This window comes from Drosophila takahashii, chromosome 2R (genome assembly GCF_030179915.1).
Source record: "Drosophila takahashii strain IR98-3 E-12201 chromosome 2R, DtakHiC1v2, whole genome shotgun sequence".
In the NCBI taxonomy this organism is placed as follows: domain Eukaryota; kingdom Metazoa; phylum Arthropoda; class Insecta; order Diptera; family Drosophilidae; genus Drosophila; species Drosophila takahashii.
The window spans coordinates 20,045,199-20,060,083 of record NC_091679.1 but is presented as its reverse complement, the minus strand read 5'-3'; the positions used below and the strand labels follow the sequence as shown (position 1 = coordinate 20,060,083).

The 14,885-nt window shown below is 35.5% G+C and overlaps 1 protein-coding gene across 4 annotated transcripts in view; it reads left to right on the top strand.

The window, feature by feature from the left end:
* ZnT41F (Zinc transporter 41F) overlaps positions 1-10,583 on the top strand; it is an 83,627-nt gene extending 73,044 nt beyond the window's left edge. For 2 of the 4 annotated variants that reach the window (XM_044392707.2, XM_044392706.2), the window contains exons 6-10: positions 1,985-2,215; positions 2,429-2,555; positions 9,905-10,074; positions 10,137-10,207; positions 10,268-10,583. In XM_044392707.2, coding sequence (XP_044248642.1) covers positions 1,985-2,215; positions 2,429-2,555; positions 9,905-10,074; positions 10,137-10,207; positions 10,268-10,377 — 709 coding nt within the window. In that variant the 3' untranslated portion in view covers positions 10,378-10,583. Of the gene's footprint in view, positions 1-1,984; positions 2,216-2,428; positions 2,556-9,904; positions 10,075-10,136; positions 10,208-10,267 lie in introns of those variants that run through there. The other 2 variants (XM_044392708.2, XR_011417878.1) reach the window with 2 other exon arrangements.
* Positions 10,584-14,885: the final 4,302 nt, after the last annotated feature.

Genomic DNA, 14,885 nt, shown 5'->3' with positions numbered 1-14,885 from the left:
TGTAACAGCTAGAAGGAAGCGTTTCCGACCCCATAAATTATATATATTCTTGATCAGGGTCACTAGCCGAGTCGATCTAGCCATGTCCGTCTGTCCGTCTGTATGAACGCTGAGATCTCAGAAACTACAAAGCTAGAAGGCTGAGATTTCCCACACATATTCTTTGGCTTCCTACGCAGCGCAAGTTTATTTCAGCCGAGCGCCACGCCCCCTCTAACGCCCACAATCGCCCACTAACGATTTTAAAATGTGTCCTGCGCCCACATCTTTAAAGATTTCCGAGAAGTATGAATGCAATTTTGTTGTGTATATTTATACCTATCGAAATGTAGAAGACATTTTTCAAATCGGACCATTCATTAAAAAGTTATACGCAATCAAAATATCTACATATATCTATCTCCCTCGCACTCCCTTTAGCTGAGCTACGATTATAGTCGGGACACCAACCCGAGTACAGCGTTCGCTTTAGCTGAGTGACGGGTATTAAATAGTCGGGACACCAACCCGACTATAGCGTTCTCTCTTGTTTTTAAATTGTCAAAAACCAAAACGCCTACTTCCTACAGAGTTACAATGTTTATTCTATTATTTTTTTGATTATTCCTATGGGAGCTGTAAGATATAGTGGTCCGATCCGGCTCGTTCCGACAACGGTACTACCTGCACTAGAAAGAACACTTTTGGGAAAGTTTCATCGCGATAGCTTTAAAACTTAGAGACTATTTCGCATAGAAACGGACATGGCTAGATGGACTTGGCTATTGGTGGTGATCAAGAATATATTTCCTTTTTGTGGTCGGAAACGTCTCCTTCACTGCGTTGCAAACTTTTTACCCTTTGCAAGGGTACACCCAAAAAAAAATGATCATAGAAAGTAAACTATTTCTACATTAAAAGTAAACTATTGAGTGTCAAAAATTTCTCGATACTCTGAGTATTAAACTAATGGACTTCGAAAGTATAAAAATGAAACTTTCGAAGTTGTCAAGTTTAAACTAACGAGTATACAGTTTATACTCACTCAGTGTACTGAAATTTAGGCTGCTAGTTTCTTTTGTATACTATTTAGTATAATGCCAGTATAAATATTATACCCCGTATTAAAGAGACAAAATTCAAAAAATGTTGTTTTGTACTTTTTATATATTATTAAAAATATTTTTACATTTTTATAAATTACTGAAGGTAATTTTTAATTTAACAAATAAACATAAATACAATACATGTACAAAATATGTACATATGTATGCATATTTGGGCAAATGCAGCCGTTTTACCGCTTATGTCGCTGATCATCTCCAGAGTGGACGCCGTCCAGATGAATACCGAAGCATGGTCGAGGACGCTGATATTAAAGTTAACATTGCGCTGGCCGCGGTCAGAAAAAATGCAAGCCAATTGCAAGATCCTTAGTTTCCCGGCATCTGGAGCGCAATTCAAGGTGGTGTCAGTAAAAAGAAAAGAATTTACTCATTAGTTATGCACTAAGACACAATTTTAATGTACTTACATTTCAAATAAGCCCAAAATAAGCAAATATTAAAATTTTAACAAGTAATTTTCACAAACAAACTTTAAACAGACCGCAGCGTCGTTTACAAAATACACTAATGTCAAACCATTAAAATACTAACGCGTCGAATAACATTAAAAAGCGGTAACACTTTTTCTGTTCGAAATGTCCAGGTTCCAAACCAGAGCATCCTGGCTTCACACCAGGAACGAAAATCGAAAACTTCGGTTTAAAAATTAAACTCAGGATATAAACTTAACACTATTTAGTCTTAACTTAACACTATTGAATCTTGTCCTTACATTATTTAGTTTTGAATTAATACTGACAGTTTGATACTAGCTGTAGTATACTTTTAATACAACGCTCATTAAATGTAAACTTTCGGTTTTTTTTTTGGGTGTATAAAAAGATGTTGTCTTCCTTTCTCCAATAAATGTACCTTTTTTCTAAACAAATTTTAAACAGAATGATGTTCATTTTGCATGGCTCCTGTTTTGTAAGCGGCACAGGACACGGCCACAGTCACGGAAATGGACACGAGCACAATAACGGTACCTCCCACACTCATTCAGACTCGAATTCACTTACGACGACTCGCAGCTCTCTAAAAAAGGCGGCATCGAACACGACCGATAAAGATCCAAACGTGGAAAATATTGTTATAATAAATGGGTCGAAGCCATTACAGCAGACTGGGTAGGTCATAACGCTTAAAGAGTTGAACCTTAGAGCAAAAATAACGATTCAATTACATTTAACATAGCCTACTGAGAATAATTTCCGTTCAATCCAAGCTTAATTTGTTTGTCGCAACCATTTTTTAAAGCTGAAATTTCATAAAGATTATGTTTCGATAACTATTTAATTAAGGCCTATAATATTATTTTCTCTGCCTTTTTTTCTTTGCAGGTCAGAAACCACGCAAAATTCTCACGAAGAAAAAAACTTAAACTTGCGAGCAGCCATGATACATGTGATTGGGGATCTGGTGCAAAGCATAGGTGTTTTTCTTGCTGCCGTCCTGATCAAATTTTGCGTGAGTTTATAGTCCAGATAAATTAATTGTTTTCGTTTCACTTTTAAGATTTAGGAAGTTTTTCTTAAAAAATACATGCGCAAATAAGTTTTATCACTTAATTCTTATCACCTTTTTGCTTTACGGGTAGCGGGTATAATTAATTCGCTGCACACTGGGCAAGGCAAATCGATTTCTGGTCAAAAATAGGTTTCTTACCCGTTACTCGTTGAGTAAACGGGTATATTGTATTCGTACAAAAGTATGTAACAGGTAGATGAAAGCGTTTCCGATCCTATGAATTATATATATTTTTTATCAGGATCAGTGATCGGATTTAGCATATTTGCCCATTTTTGGTCCGAATTTTACCAAAATTTTTAGGTAGGTGTCATATTTTTCAAATAAAATAAATTCAGATGCATATCGGAAATATGCAAAATAGATGGAAAACATATGGGCACTTCCAAAAAAAAGTCCACCAAGCCAAAAACCTTGAAACTTGAATAAAACATATTTCCACATGATTTTGCCCCGATATTAGTTTCTAATTAGTTGAATACTGAGCTTAACTACAAATTTGGAGTATAGTTTGATTATTTTTATGACAAACCCCACCAATATACGCAAAAATCAGTTTTTGGCTATTTTTTTGTTATTTTTTGGACCTGTTTTCTGTTGTTAATTTATCCATTAGGAATGCTAATATGTGACATTTTTCTGTACTGAATGCTTCATTCACATGCTAAACTATTAAGTTTAAAGCAAAACATCCAGCAATTGAGAGATAGAGGTAACGAAATCCGCTTTACAAAACAGTCAAAAAAAAGGCCCGAGCGACATGTCCCGAGCGAATGTGGTTGAAACTGCATAAAAAAAAAAACGGCAAAGAATTTTTGAGTGAAACCAAAAGCATTTCACAGCGACATGTTTGAAAAACATTCTAAAAAAAATCGCATTCAAATATTCCATCAGAATTCGCTAATTTCTGGTGTTGTATGAACTTCCCCGAAATCCACTTCTATTTTTGTCCCGAGCGAATACAGCAGTTTTTTACCGATATCTTAAAAACTAAATGTGGTACGAAATCAAGATTTTTACCAAAAATAGAGCTTGGGAAAAGTGAAAAGAAAAGCCCATAATTAAAATTAAAATCCATTGTTTTACAATTTTTTTTTCAACTTTAAAGGTGTGCAAATGTCCCGAGCGACATTTTGGAAGTGCCCATATGTACATACAATTGTACGCGCGCTATACAAAAAATCATATACATATTTACATACCTTTGAATATTTGGAAAAAGGCTTCACCTCTTATCCGCTTGAAAATCACGTCCATCACTTATGAATTTTTTTCACATCTGACGCTCGGGTGACCAGAGAAGTCGGGCCGATTAGAAATGCTGAGATATAAGCAGCAAAATCTGTTAAATTTTAGCTTTGGGGTGCTTTGACTATTTGAAAGCCTTACAAAAATAATTTACTTCAGATTTGGCTTTTTGATAAACTTACAGCCAACAGTAAAAGCAAAGCCCGAATAGGCAAAATGCTGGATTTTTGGATTGCCAGCTAGCTGAAACAGCAGCCGGATTTTTGTTTATGTATTTCAAGCTAGCTGAGACAGCAGCTAAATTTCTGCTTTTGTAGATTTTGAAATCAGGCACATATAGTCTGTTTCTGACAGGTTGATTATAGATTAGATTTGCTTAATTTCAATGTTACATTAAATGTTTTTGTTACAGAAAAATATGGTTAAATAGCTTTAAAAAACGACGGATTGCTAGACATAACCCTTTTTATTCAAATTCATCGTTTTGAAAAAGCGGCAAAGTATCTATTGCAGCATCTAAAAAATTTGGATTTAACTTGACTAGCAATATGTTTTCCAGTGTTTCTTCACTCAGTCGATTTCTGTTGTCGGTAAGGACCAACTTTAAAGTCGAAAATGCTCGTTCAATAGTAACCTGAGAAAAAAAAGAAAAGGAAAAAAATATATAGTACTTTAGTTTTATTTAAAGTAGGAAAATATATATTTTTTTTACCTGTGTGGGGGGTACCGCAAAGCAGACATTACTAAGAGCATATAATTCTGGATCCGTATTTTGTTTCTCTTTCCAAAAGCTAAGGACATTTGCATCACTTCGCATGGGAGGCAATTGAAGATTTTTGATTTTGGAATATATGTCGTTGGTGCTGACTGTATTACTTAGAATTCCTTGTGCCAAATACTCATCTAACAAGTCATCTTCCATGCTGACAGAAGTGGTATTTAATAATTTTTCACTTTGAGCAGATTCTGAATGAATGTTGCCAGCAGGACTAACATCGTTAAGTCTGTCCCAAAGTGTGTATAAATATTCAATGGCCTCCAATTTTTGATCACCAGTCAATGTTGAATGGAACCGTGGATCAAGGTGAAGACATGATAATAGTACTTTGTTTTCCATCAAAGTTTTTGTTCGATTTGTAATAGACTCCAAAATTTTTCCTCCAATGGTAGACACTAAAATTTGTTTTGAATCACTTATAATTTTGGCAGTTAATAATCTGCATTTTAACCATTGAGCATAAAAATTTCCATAATGCAACTGCTCCTCTTGAAATTTCATGATGCTTTTTTGCAATGGGCTCAGCACAGTATAATAGCTTTCAATGAACTCCCACAAATAGGAGTCTAATTCAAAGTTTTCGTTCTGGTTTTTGTTTTTAATAGACTCGATTTTAATTAGTACTTCCTTGGCTTCCTTCAAATTTTCAATCATAGTATACGTTGATCCCCACCTAGTTGGGCAATCTAGCTGGGGCATTTTCAATGATCTAAGCGTAAAAATGTCTCGATATCCATTAGAATTTTTTCTTATATATTTGGTTAAGTTACGGCAGGTTATTAAATATTTTAATACGTCTGGTGATTTCGTCACATCAAGGGCACAGAGTTGAGCTGTGTGAGCAGCACAACGACACACGACTACATTTCCTACTGACATATTTGGAGTTTTTTCCATTAACTTAATTTTTTCGAGGTATTCATCATTGGTACAGTTATCTTCGTCCTCCTCCTCAGTAATAGCCGACAAAAGTTTTGTGGCCCGGATCATGTTAGCTCCGTTATCCGATGTAATTGATAATATTTGTTTTAAATTGATATCAAACTTTTGGAGGACTTTTAGGACTTCAGCAGCAAGGTTTTTGGCCGTGCTTGCCCCAGCACCTTTGAGCTCTACCATACCCAAAATACGAGACATTATTTGACCATTTGAAATAAATTGAGAACTTATGCCAAAAATGTTTCTGCATAACCTGGTTGCACAGTCTATCTTTAATGAGAGTAACCGGTTCCTTACCTCGTTCTTCATATCAATTCTCACATTTTGTGCAACGGTCGCCAATGTTTTTTTAGCATTGCATGCATTTAGGGTTAGCTTCTTTCCATCTTTTGCGTAAAGTCCTTCACAGATTGGATCCAAAATATTTCTCATGTTTTGTGAATTTAATACATTAAATGGCACGCTGTCATCGGTTACAAGTCCAATATAAGAACGTATTAATTGTTTCTTGCAGATTTTAATGTCAATCTTTTTAGCTCGAGGTTTTTTTAGCCCAATATCTTTTGTTTCCAATTGATTTTTTTTACGTCCATTAACTATTATTTTATGAATATTGGCTAAATGAGCCTTAAGATTGCTTATTTTGTTGGTCCGGAGCTTCTTTTTGCAAGTTTTGCAGATAGCAAAATCTTCACCATCGTGCTTTTCAAAAAAATCCCACAACTCATTTGTGTTCGCAGCCATATCAGAAATGATTTTTTGTTTTTTTGAGATAAATTTATTTAAAACTTTAAAGCAGCTGTTGCTTGGATTTAAAAATCTACAAAAGTCGTAAGTTCGGCTGCTGTTTCAGCCAGCTAAAAATTCAAAAGCAAAAATCTGGCTGCTGTTTCAGCTTTATCAAATTCAAAAGCAAAAATCTGGCTGCTGTTTTAGTTTGAAAAATTTCAAAAGCAATATGTTGCCTTTGATTTGACTTGAAAAATCTACAAACAAAAATCGAAAGCAAAATCCGAATCTTTAAAACATGTTGCTAGATTTTAAACACTGTGTGCAAATGTCCCGAGCGACATTTTGGAAGTGCCCATATGCAAAATATATCAAAAATCTATTAGTGATTTAAAAATTTTCAAAATGTATGCAAACAAAGCTGTTTAAAAGAGTTAAGTGCACTCGATAAAAATTGTAGTTTAGTGCGGCTAACATACCAAGGAATGTGCTTAGTAATACTACCTTCAAAAATTTCTTGAATAAGTACTATGGGCAACATATCCCAAAGTTTAATATCTCTATCTCGCTCGCACTCCCTTTAGCTGAGTAACGGGTATCTGAAAGTCGGGGCACCCGACTATAGCGTTCTCTCTTGTTATACCCGTTACTCTTAGATTAAAGGGGTGTATTGTTTTCGTGCAAAAGTATGTATCAGGTAGTAGGAAGCGTTTCCGCCCCTCTAAAGTCAGTGACTTTAAAAAAAAATTTTGGTGTCCATTTAGGGGCGCTATGGAAGCTAGCTTCGGCCAGCCGAAGCTTATATACCCTTGCAGATCATTCCTATTAACTTACAAATCGCCAAAATTTTAAATTTCGTATTATTTTGACATTTTTGTTTGTATCCTTCCCTATGGCAGCTATATAATATAGTCGCCCGATTTTTCTTAAATTTAATTCCAAATTAATTAATTTTTCGATCTTTTCTAAGGCAGCTATATGATATAGTCGTTCAATTTTGATAAAATTATAATTAAAATTTATGATAAAATGTTGATTAAATTAAGAGCCGAAGAGAATACCATAAAAACCAAAGAAGCTAAAATTTATTTCTTATTACTTTCCCATTAATTGGAAATATAAATACGATTTTTCTAAACTCGCATAAAAAATTATATATCTTCGAAATGATGAAAAGGAACAAAAATGTTTCTACGAGTAAATTAAGTTGGTTATGAGATAGACAATCTTGGATAGTTAAGTTTATTTTATAGAATGAAGAAGATTTTCAAAACCGCGATAAAAAATTTAAAATAATTAAAATTCATATTTTTTGGACAACACAGAATTTAAGAAAATTATATCAAATAAAAACACCTCTTAACGAGGTAAAAAACTAGTGACGATCGCGCCTTTAACATACAAAAGTTCTGATATCAACATTTGTGACGAAAAATTATTACACTCGTTATTAAATAAACTTTCTAATATTTTCTCATTCTCATTCATTCAAAAGGAATACAACTAAAACATTGCGAGGGGGCATTTATCCCCACCGGCCCCAACAGCTCCAAATTTCGAAGTTTTCACTTTTTTACTTTCACCTCTTTTTCTCCCAAGCCAATTGATTTTCTTAAAGTCTTGGTATGCAATCCTGTTAGTTTTCGCAATACCTTTCGATAGGTGTATCATTCATTATGATCGGACCATCACAGTAGATTTTCATTTCTTCGTGTATATATAGTAGTCGCCTTCGCACACTCTCCTGGTGCGATTCGTCACTACATGGACTGCCGCCAATAGTGATTCTAACTCCTCCAATACACATTTAAAAACACATACACATTTGCACGATGTTCTTCTAAGCCGTTCTCGAGATATACTAATTTGAAGTTTGAGAACATTTTTTAAGTTCTTAATTTCAAATAAATCAAAAATGATAACCAAGCCAAACTCTACGAGGTACCCGAGTTTAAAAAAAATCTACACCTAGAAAAAAAAGAACGAAAAAATCTAAGACCGAATTTCTTACTTCAAAAACCAAATAAGTCAAAGCATGCGCGGATCCACGGAAAGAAATTTTGATATTCAAAAAGTATGCAACAAAAAAATTCTTCTGATATCACCCCCCACAACAAAATCCTAGATCCGCCACTGAGTCAAAGAAAGTAAAAAGTTTTTCAATTGTATTTCAATTAATATTTCCTTTACAACTATAAGAAGAAAAATGTATCAAATAAGTTAAGCTGTTAGTTTACTCATTAAAAAAAAAAAGTTGTGTTGTGAGCAGGAATTGAACCTCGTACCCCCAAACACAAAATGCAAAATGTCAATCCTCCAGCTTTTATAGTTTCCGAGATCTCAGCGTTCATACGGACGGACAGACGGACATGGCTATATCGACTTGGCTAGTGATCCTGATCAAGAATATATATACTTTATAGGGTCGGAAATGCTTCCTTCTAGCTGTTACATACTTTTGCACGAATGCAATATACCCTTTTACTCTACGTGTACGGGTATAACAATAAGTTCGACCCATTCGGTTTAGTTTTTAGGACCGTTTATCTGTTGCAAGTGACTGTCCGACAATACTAAAATTATAGTAGGGGAGAGTGGGGGAATTTCGTCACAGGGGCAATTTCGTCACCTGCAATATCTCGGAATCCATAAGTCGTAAAAATATATAATTTTTTTGTTTTAGTCCTTCAAGACGGCCAGACACAACCAATGCATTTGTTTTGCACAGAAGGCCAAGATAATTAAGCTATAATATTAAATGTGTTTTAACAGTTCAAAAGCTACATTTAGTTCTCGACGAAATTTTTTCTGTATGCCACAATTCAAAAGGAATAAGATACACGATTTTTTATATAATACACAGTGCTATAATGTGCATTTCTGCGTCAGTGATTTTTAACTTCGCGCCTATTTTCGCAAGAAAAATAATTATTTCTAAAAAAGTACGGTCTGGGGAAATTTCGCCACCCTACGCTAAGGGTAAATTCGCACCTATTTTAAATACATATTTTTATATTTGACGAGCTGGCTAACGAACAGACTACCAGCAGCAGCAACAAATATAGGACGTCAACAAAAATGGTACGCTTGATCAGTGTAGCATATTTTCAGGCGTTAAACTCCCTACATTTTTCAGGTGACGAAATTTCCCCAGTTGTGTGGTGATTTTACCCCCCTGTGTGGTGAGATTGCCCCAGTATATTGGTTTTACATTTTATTTTTTTATAAATCACCAAGCTAATTAAAAAAATAGGGGAATGTCACATTTTAAAGCTTGGTGCTAACCGCATTCAACAATAAAAATAGAAATATGATAACGTGTCTCAAGATGGACAAAAAATAGCTTTGAAAAAATGCTGACGAAATTCCCCCACTCTCCCCTACTCTCTGCAAGGGTATAAAAAGTAATAGGATAAAATTCTCAAATTAAAAATAATCTCGGTTTTTTCTTCATTTTTCTGGGTAAGTCAGAAAAGTTTCTTTCGACATACTTTCGAAAGTTTTTAGTTTTACACACCTCATATAAGTTATGATCTTTCAAAACTTTATCTTTGCCTATTTCACGCTTTCTAATTTATAATATGAACATTTTCAGCCAAGTGCCAAATATGTCGATCCCTTGTGCACTCTACTCTTCTCAATTATCGTAATAATGACGACGGTTCAGCTGTTTAGAGAGTCCGTTTCCATACTCGTGAATGCAGTTCCACAAAATCTTAGTTTGCGCACCCTACATTGCGAGTTGGCTAGTCTCGAGGGGGTTAGGTGAATAAACCCAAGGAATCTTTTAAATCAACCCCATTGTAAACAGTAATTTCTATTGACAGATCTGTGCACCATCTAAACGTGTGGCAGCAAACGACTCAGCAAAGGGTAATGATGGTGCATCTCATCACAAGTGAGTATGAAAAACCTACCGATCTTCAATACCATCATCGTCCTCTCATATGCGTTGCAGACTCTCCAACCGACGACAATACGGTGCTGCAGGCGGCATCAGAACTCGTAGCTGGCCCAAGATACAAGATAAATCATGCAACTATTCAAATTGAACGAACAACTGCATAGCCCTAATTTACAATCACAATCACAATAACCTTATAACCTATTAATGATCTAAATTCAGACTTACCAAAGGAATCGAAGTCATCTTGTCATTGCTTATACATGATTTAAGACTGTACTTTTGGCATTTATAAATATTACATCCAGTCACCTTATGCCAAAGAAAAAAAATTGCTTCAAAAAGTAATAAATATCGGACTTACTATTAATACACTGGGCAATGTATTTTCTTAAAGCCTAATAACCTAGCCTTGAAAGCATACTAGCTAGCTAAGTATTTGTACATAGGAGTAATCGAGAGGCAAATAGGAAGCTAACGCCTTTAGCCGGTGCCTTTTAAGAGGCCAGTCCGATAAGTACTTAGCCTCATCGTCCGATGGCGTCACTATCGCAAGAAAACTTTCTATCGTGTAGTACATTCTAGTAGACGGCTACTGTCGAATTTCAGCCGAATCGGACTCGTAGTTTTGTTTTGCCAGCGTGTGGCATCATACGTGCCTTCGATGGCGACCGTGAAAAATTGGTTTAACGAGTTTCAACGTGGTCGCACGTCTGTTTTTGATGAGCCTCGCCCAGGTGCCCCGAAAACGGCTACCACGGAGGATAACGTCCAAAAAGTCCATGATCGCGTTTTGGCAGACCGCCGATTGAAGATACGCGAGATAGCTGAGACAGTACGCATGTCAAAATTTCATATCCTGCATGAAATTTTGGGCATGAGAAAGCTGATCAGCGCGATGGGTGCCGCGTTTGCTCACTCCGAACAACAAACACTTCCGCCCTCGCCAAGGCCAAATTGGTCGAATTGGGCTACGAACTGCTACCCCATCCAGCATATTTTCCAGATTTGGCCCCGTGTGACTTCTTTTTGTTTCCAAACTTGAAAAAGTCTCTCGCTGGATAAAAGTTTGTGTCGAATGAGAAGGTCGTCGCCTCCACAGAGGCCTATTTTGCAGACCTCGCGAAAATGTATTTTTCAGACGGGTTAAAGAAGTTGGAGCATCGTTGGGTCAAGTGTATCGAGCTATAAAGAAATTATGTTAAGAAATAAATCGTTTTTTTTTGGAGGCTAAGTACTTATCGGACCACCCTCGTATCACCGCGGTACTCAAGTGAGCTAAAGAAATAGTAAGGAAATACTAAAAAAATACCAAATTTAGTGGATGAATTCCGGTAAAAAAAAGTACCCAGCTAAAGGCTTTAGCTACCTATTTGCCTCCCGCTTGCTCTTATGCTTACCCACCGGGAAAATTCCTTTGGAAAATAACATATTTTCAAGAGGTTTCTCCATAGAAGCGGAAGGGACTAAACCTCATTCACCCCTTACATTTCTTCCATCTCTGGTTTCAAAATACACGGGAGTGACACAAAAAGTAAGGGGGAAATGAGGTTTCTATCTGGATCTCTGGCAGAAGAATGCAGGACAAAATCCACTGGTTTTTCGACTTCCCGCATTATAGATTTTCCACACGTACCCAGTTATGGTTTTCCTCCACTTGCAATATCTGCTTTTCTACACCCTCCCAGTTTTGGTTTTTCCAGACCCCCGCAGTTTTGGTTTTGCACTGCTTTGCAGTATCTGATTTTCCACAATAAAAATCATGTTTTTTGTAATATTTGTTTGTGTATTTATTAATAATATTTACAATCGAAGCATTGGAACTACAAATTTTTAATGCCTGAAGCATTCCCGGGTTTTGCTTGGCCGAATGCAGTTCTTAGATATCCATTTCTTGTCTGTCTTCTGAAAATATCAAACATAATTTAGATATGAATGTAAGACCAGGAATAATAATAAGAGTAATTACCATTATTAGGTCTCCGCACAAAATTAAAGGATCTCTCCAGAAATTATGCCTGGTTTGCCATGGCCGATCATTTACCCTCTGTTCAGTTGTTTTATGTCGGGTATCTATATCAAAAACTATGAGAAGAAAAAACAAGAAAGGAAGCTAGCTTCGGCCAGCCGAAGCTTATATACCCTTGCAGATCATTCCTATTAATTAACAAATCGCAAAAATGTTCAATTTTCTAATATTTCTCATTAATTTTCCGATCGTTCCTATGGCAGCTATATGATATAGTCGTCCGATTTTGATCAAATTAAAATTGAAATTCGAAAATATTTAAAAAGAGTCATATCCTAGAGTAGAAGATAATACAATAAAAACCAAAGAAGCTAGAATTTATTTCCTATTACTTTTCCATTAATTTTCCGATCGTTCCTATGGCAGCTATATGATATAGTCGTCCGATTTTGATTAAATTAAAATTGAAATTCGGAAATATTTAAAAAGTGTCATATCCTAGAGTAGAAGATAATACAATAAAATCCAAAGAAGCTAGAATTTATTTCCTATTACTTTTCCATTAATTTTCCGATCGTTCCTATGGCAGCTATATGATATAGTAGTCCGATTTTTTAAATAATTAATTCGAAATTCAGATATATTTAAAAAATCAAATAAAAACACCTCTTAACGAGGTAAAAAACTAGTGACGAACGCACCTTCAACATACAAAAGTTCTGATATCAACATTTGTGACGAAAAATTATTACACTCGTCATTAAATAGACTTTCTAATATTTTCTCATTCGGCCCGCCCTAGCAAACTATTCCAGCCTTTTTCCCTTCACAGGCATTTTCTATTGCAGCGTGCCGAATGAGAAAATATTAGAAAGTCTATTTAATGACGAGTGTAATAATTTTTCGTCACAAATGTTGATATCAGAACTTTTGTATGTTGAAGGTGCGTTCGTCACTAGTTTTTTACCTCGTTAAGAGGTGTTTTTATTTGATATCAGAAGTTTTTGTTTGTTTACTTTTGCTCTCATAGGTGCTAATATAAACATTTAAATTTAAATTGGTCATAAATCATAATTTTTAAACTATTGTATTTTAACGAATTCAGTTAAAAAGGCGTTGAAGTATTTCAAAATACCTTTTAAACGAGGTATAGCACATGTCTGTACCTTTAGTAGTGTAGAACTTACAAACTAACGAAATGTAGCTATTTTTAGCTTTTTCCCGCTAAAGTAGCGGCTTTTTCCAAAAGTCGTAGAACAAAAGATTCCTATATGGAACTCTTAAGTGCAAATTTACTGATTCCATGACCCTAAAATACAGTTCGGATACCCTCACACAAAATTCAATACTCAGGGAGCGTTAGTAGTTCGAGCTTGCAAAAGTGGCTATTTTCGTATAAAAATAACTTTTAAACGTGACTTTTTACAGTAATGTGTTATATACCAAAATTTAAGGAATCTCAAGGGCTATACAGTTTAAAGTTTTAAAGAAAATCGTTAGAGCCGTTTTTGAAAAAAATAAAAAAAAGCTAAAAAAAAAGTTTTAAAAAATTGTCTTTTGTTCATATTTTTTTAACTATTACATTTACACAAGTTGCATATAGATGGCGTTTATAGCATTTCAAAATACCTTTCAAACGAGATGCAGCACAAGTCTGTAGCTTTAGTAGTATAGAAGTTACGGCTTTCCGAATTTTAGCTACTTATAGCTGTTTTCCCGCTAGACTAGCGAGTTTTTCCAAAAGTGGTAGAACAAAAGTTTTTTATATCGATGTGATGAACGTCATATCAAATTTTCAAAACTTAGAAAACATGTTTTGGACAAACTGACAAACTGACAAACTGACAAACAGAATTAAATTTTCATTTTGGGAAGACGAAGAAAATCTTATTTTGGCTATAACTTTTGAACGGAGCGTCGGATTTTGACAAATGACCCCTCATTCGACGGGTATTTTCAAAAGGAATACAACTAAAACATTGAGAGGGGGCAATTATCCCCACCGGCCCCAACAGCTCCAAATTTCGAAATATTCACTTTTTTACTTTCACCGCTCTCTCTCCCAAGCCAATTGATTTTCTTAGAGTCTTGGTATGCAATCCTGTTAGTTTTCGCAATACCTTTCGATAGGTGTATCATTCATTATGATCGGACCATCACAGTAGATTTTCATTTCTTCGTGTATATATAGTAGTCGCCTTCGCACACCCTCCTGGTGCGCTTCGTCACTACATGGACTGCCGTCCATAGTGATAACATCCCCAAAAGTAGAAGGTAATATTTCAAAAAACACCGAAGCTAGAATTTTTTAAAGTTTTTTTTTTCCGATTGTTCCTATGGGAGCTATAAGATATAGTTGTCCGATCCGGTCGGCTCCGACATATATACTACCTGCAATAGAAAGAAGACTTTTGGGAAAGTTTCATCCTGATAGCTCAAAAACTGAGAGACTAGTTTGCGTAGAAACAGACAGACGGACAGACGGACAGACGGACAGACGGACGGACAGACGGACAGACGGACAGACGGACAGACGGACATGGCTAGATCGACTCGTCTTGTGATGCTGATCAAGAATATATATACTTTATGGGGTCGGAAACGTCTCCTTCACTGCGTTGCAAACTTCTGACTGAAATCATAATACCCTCTGCAAGGGTATAATAAAATATGACAAACGCAGGCGCAACACTTCTGGTCCCA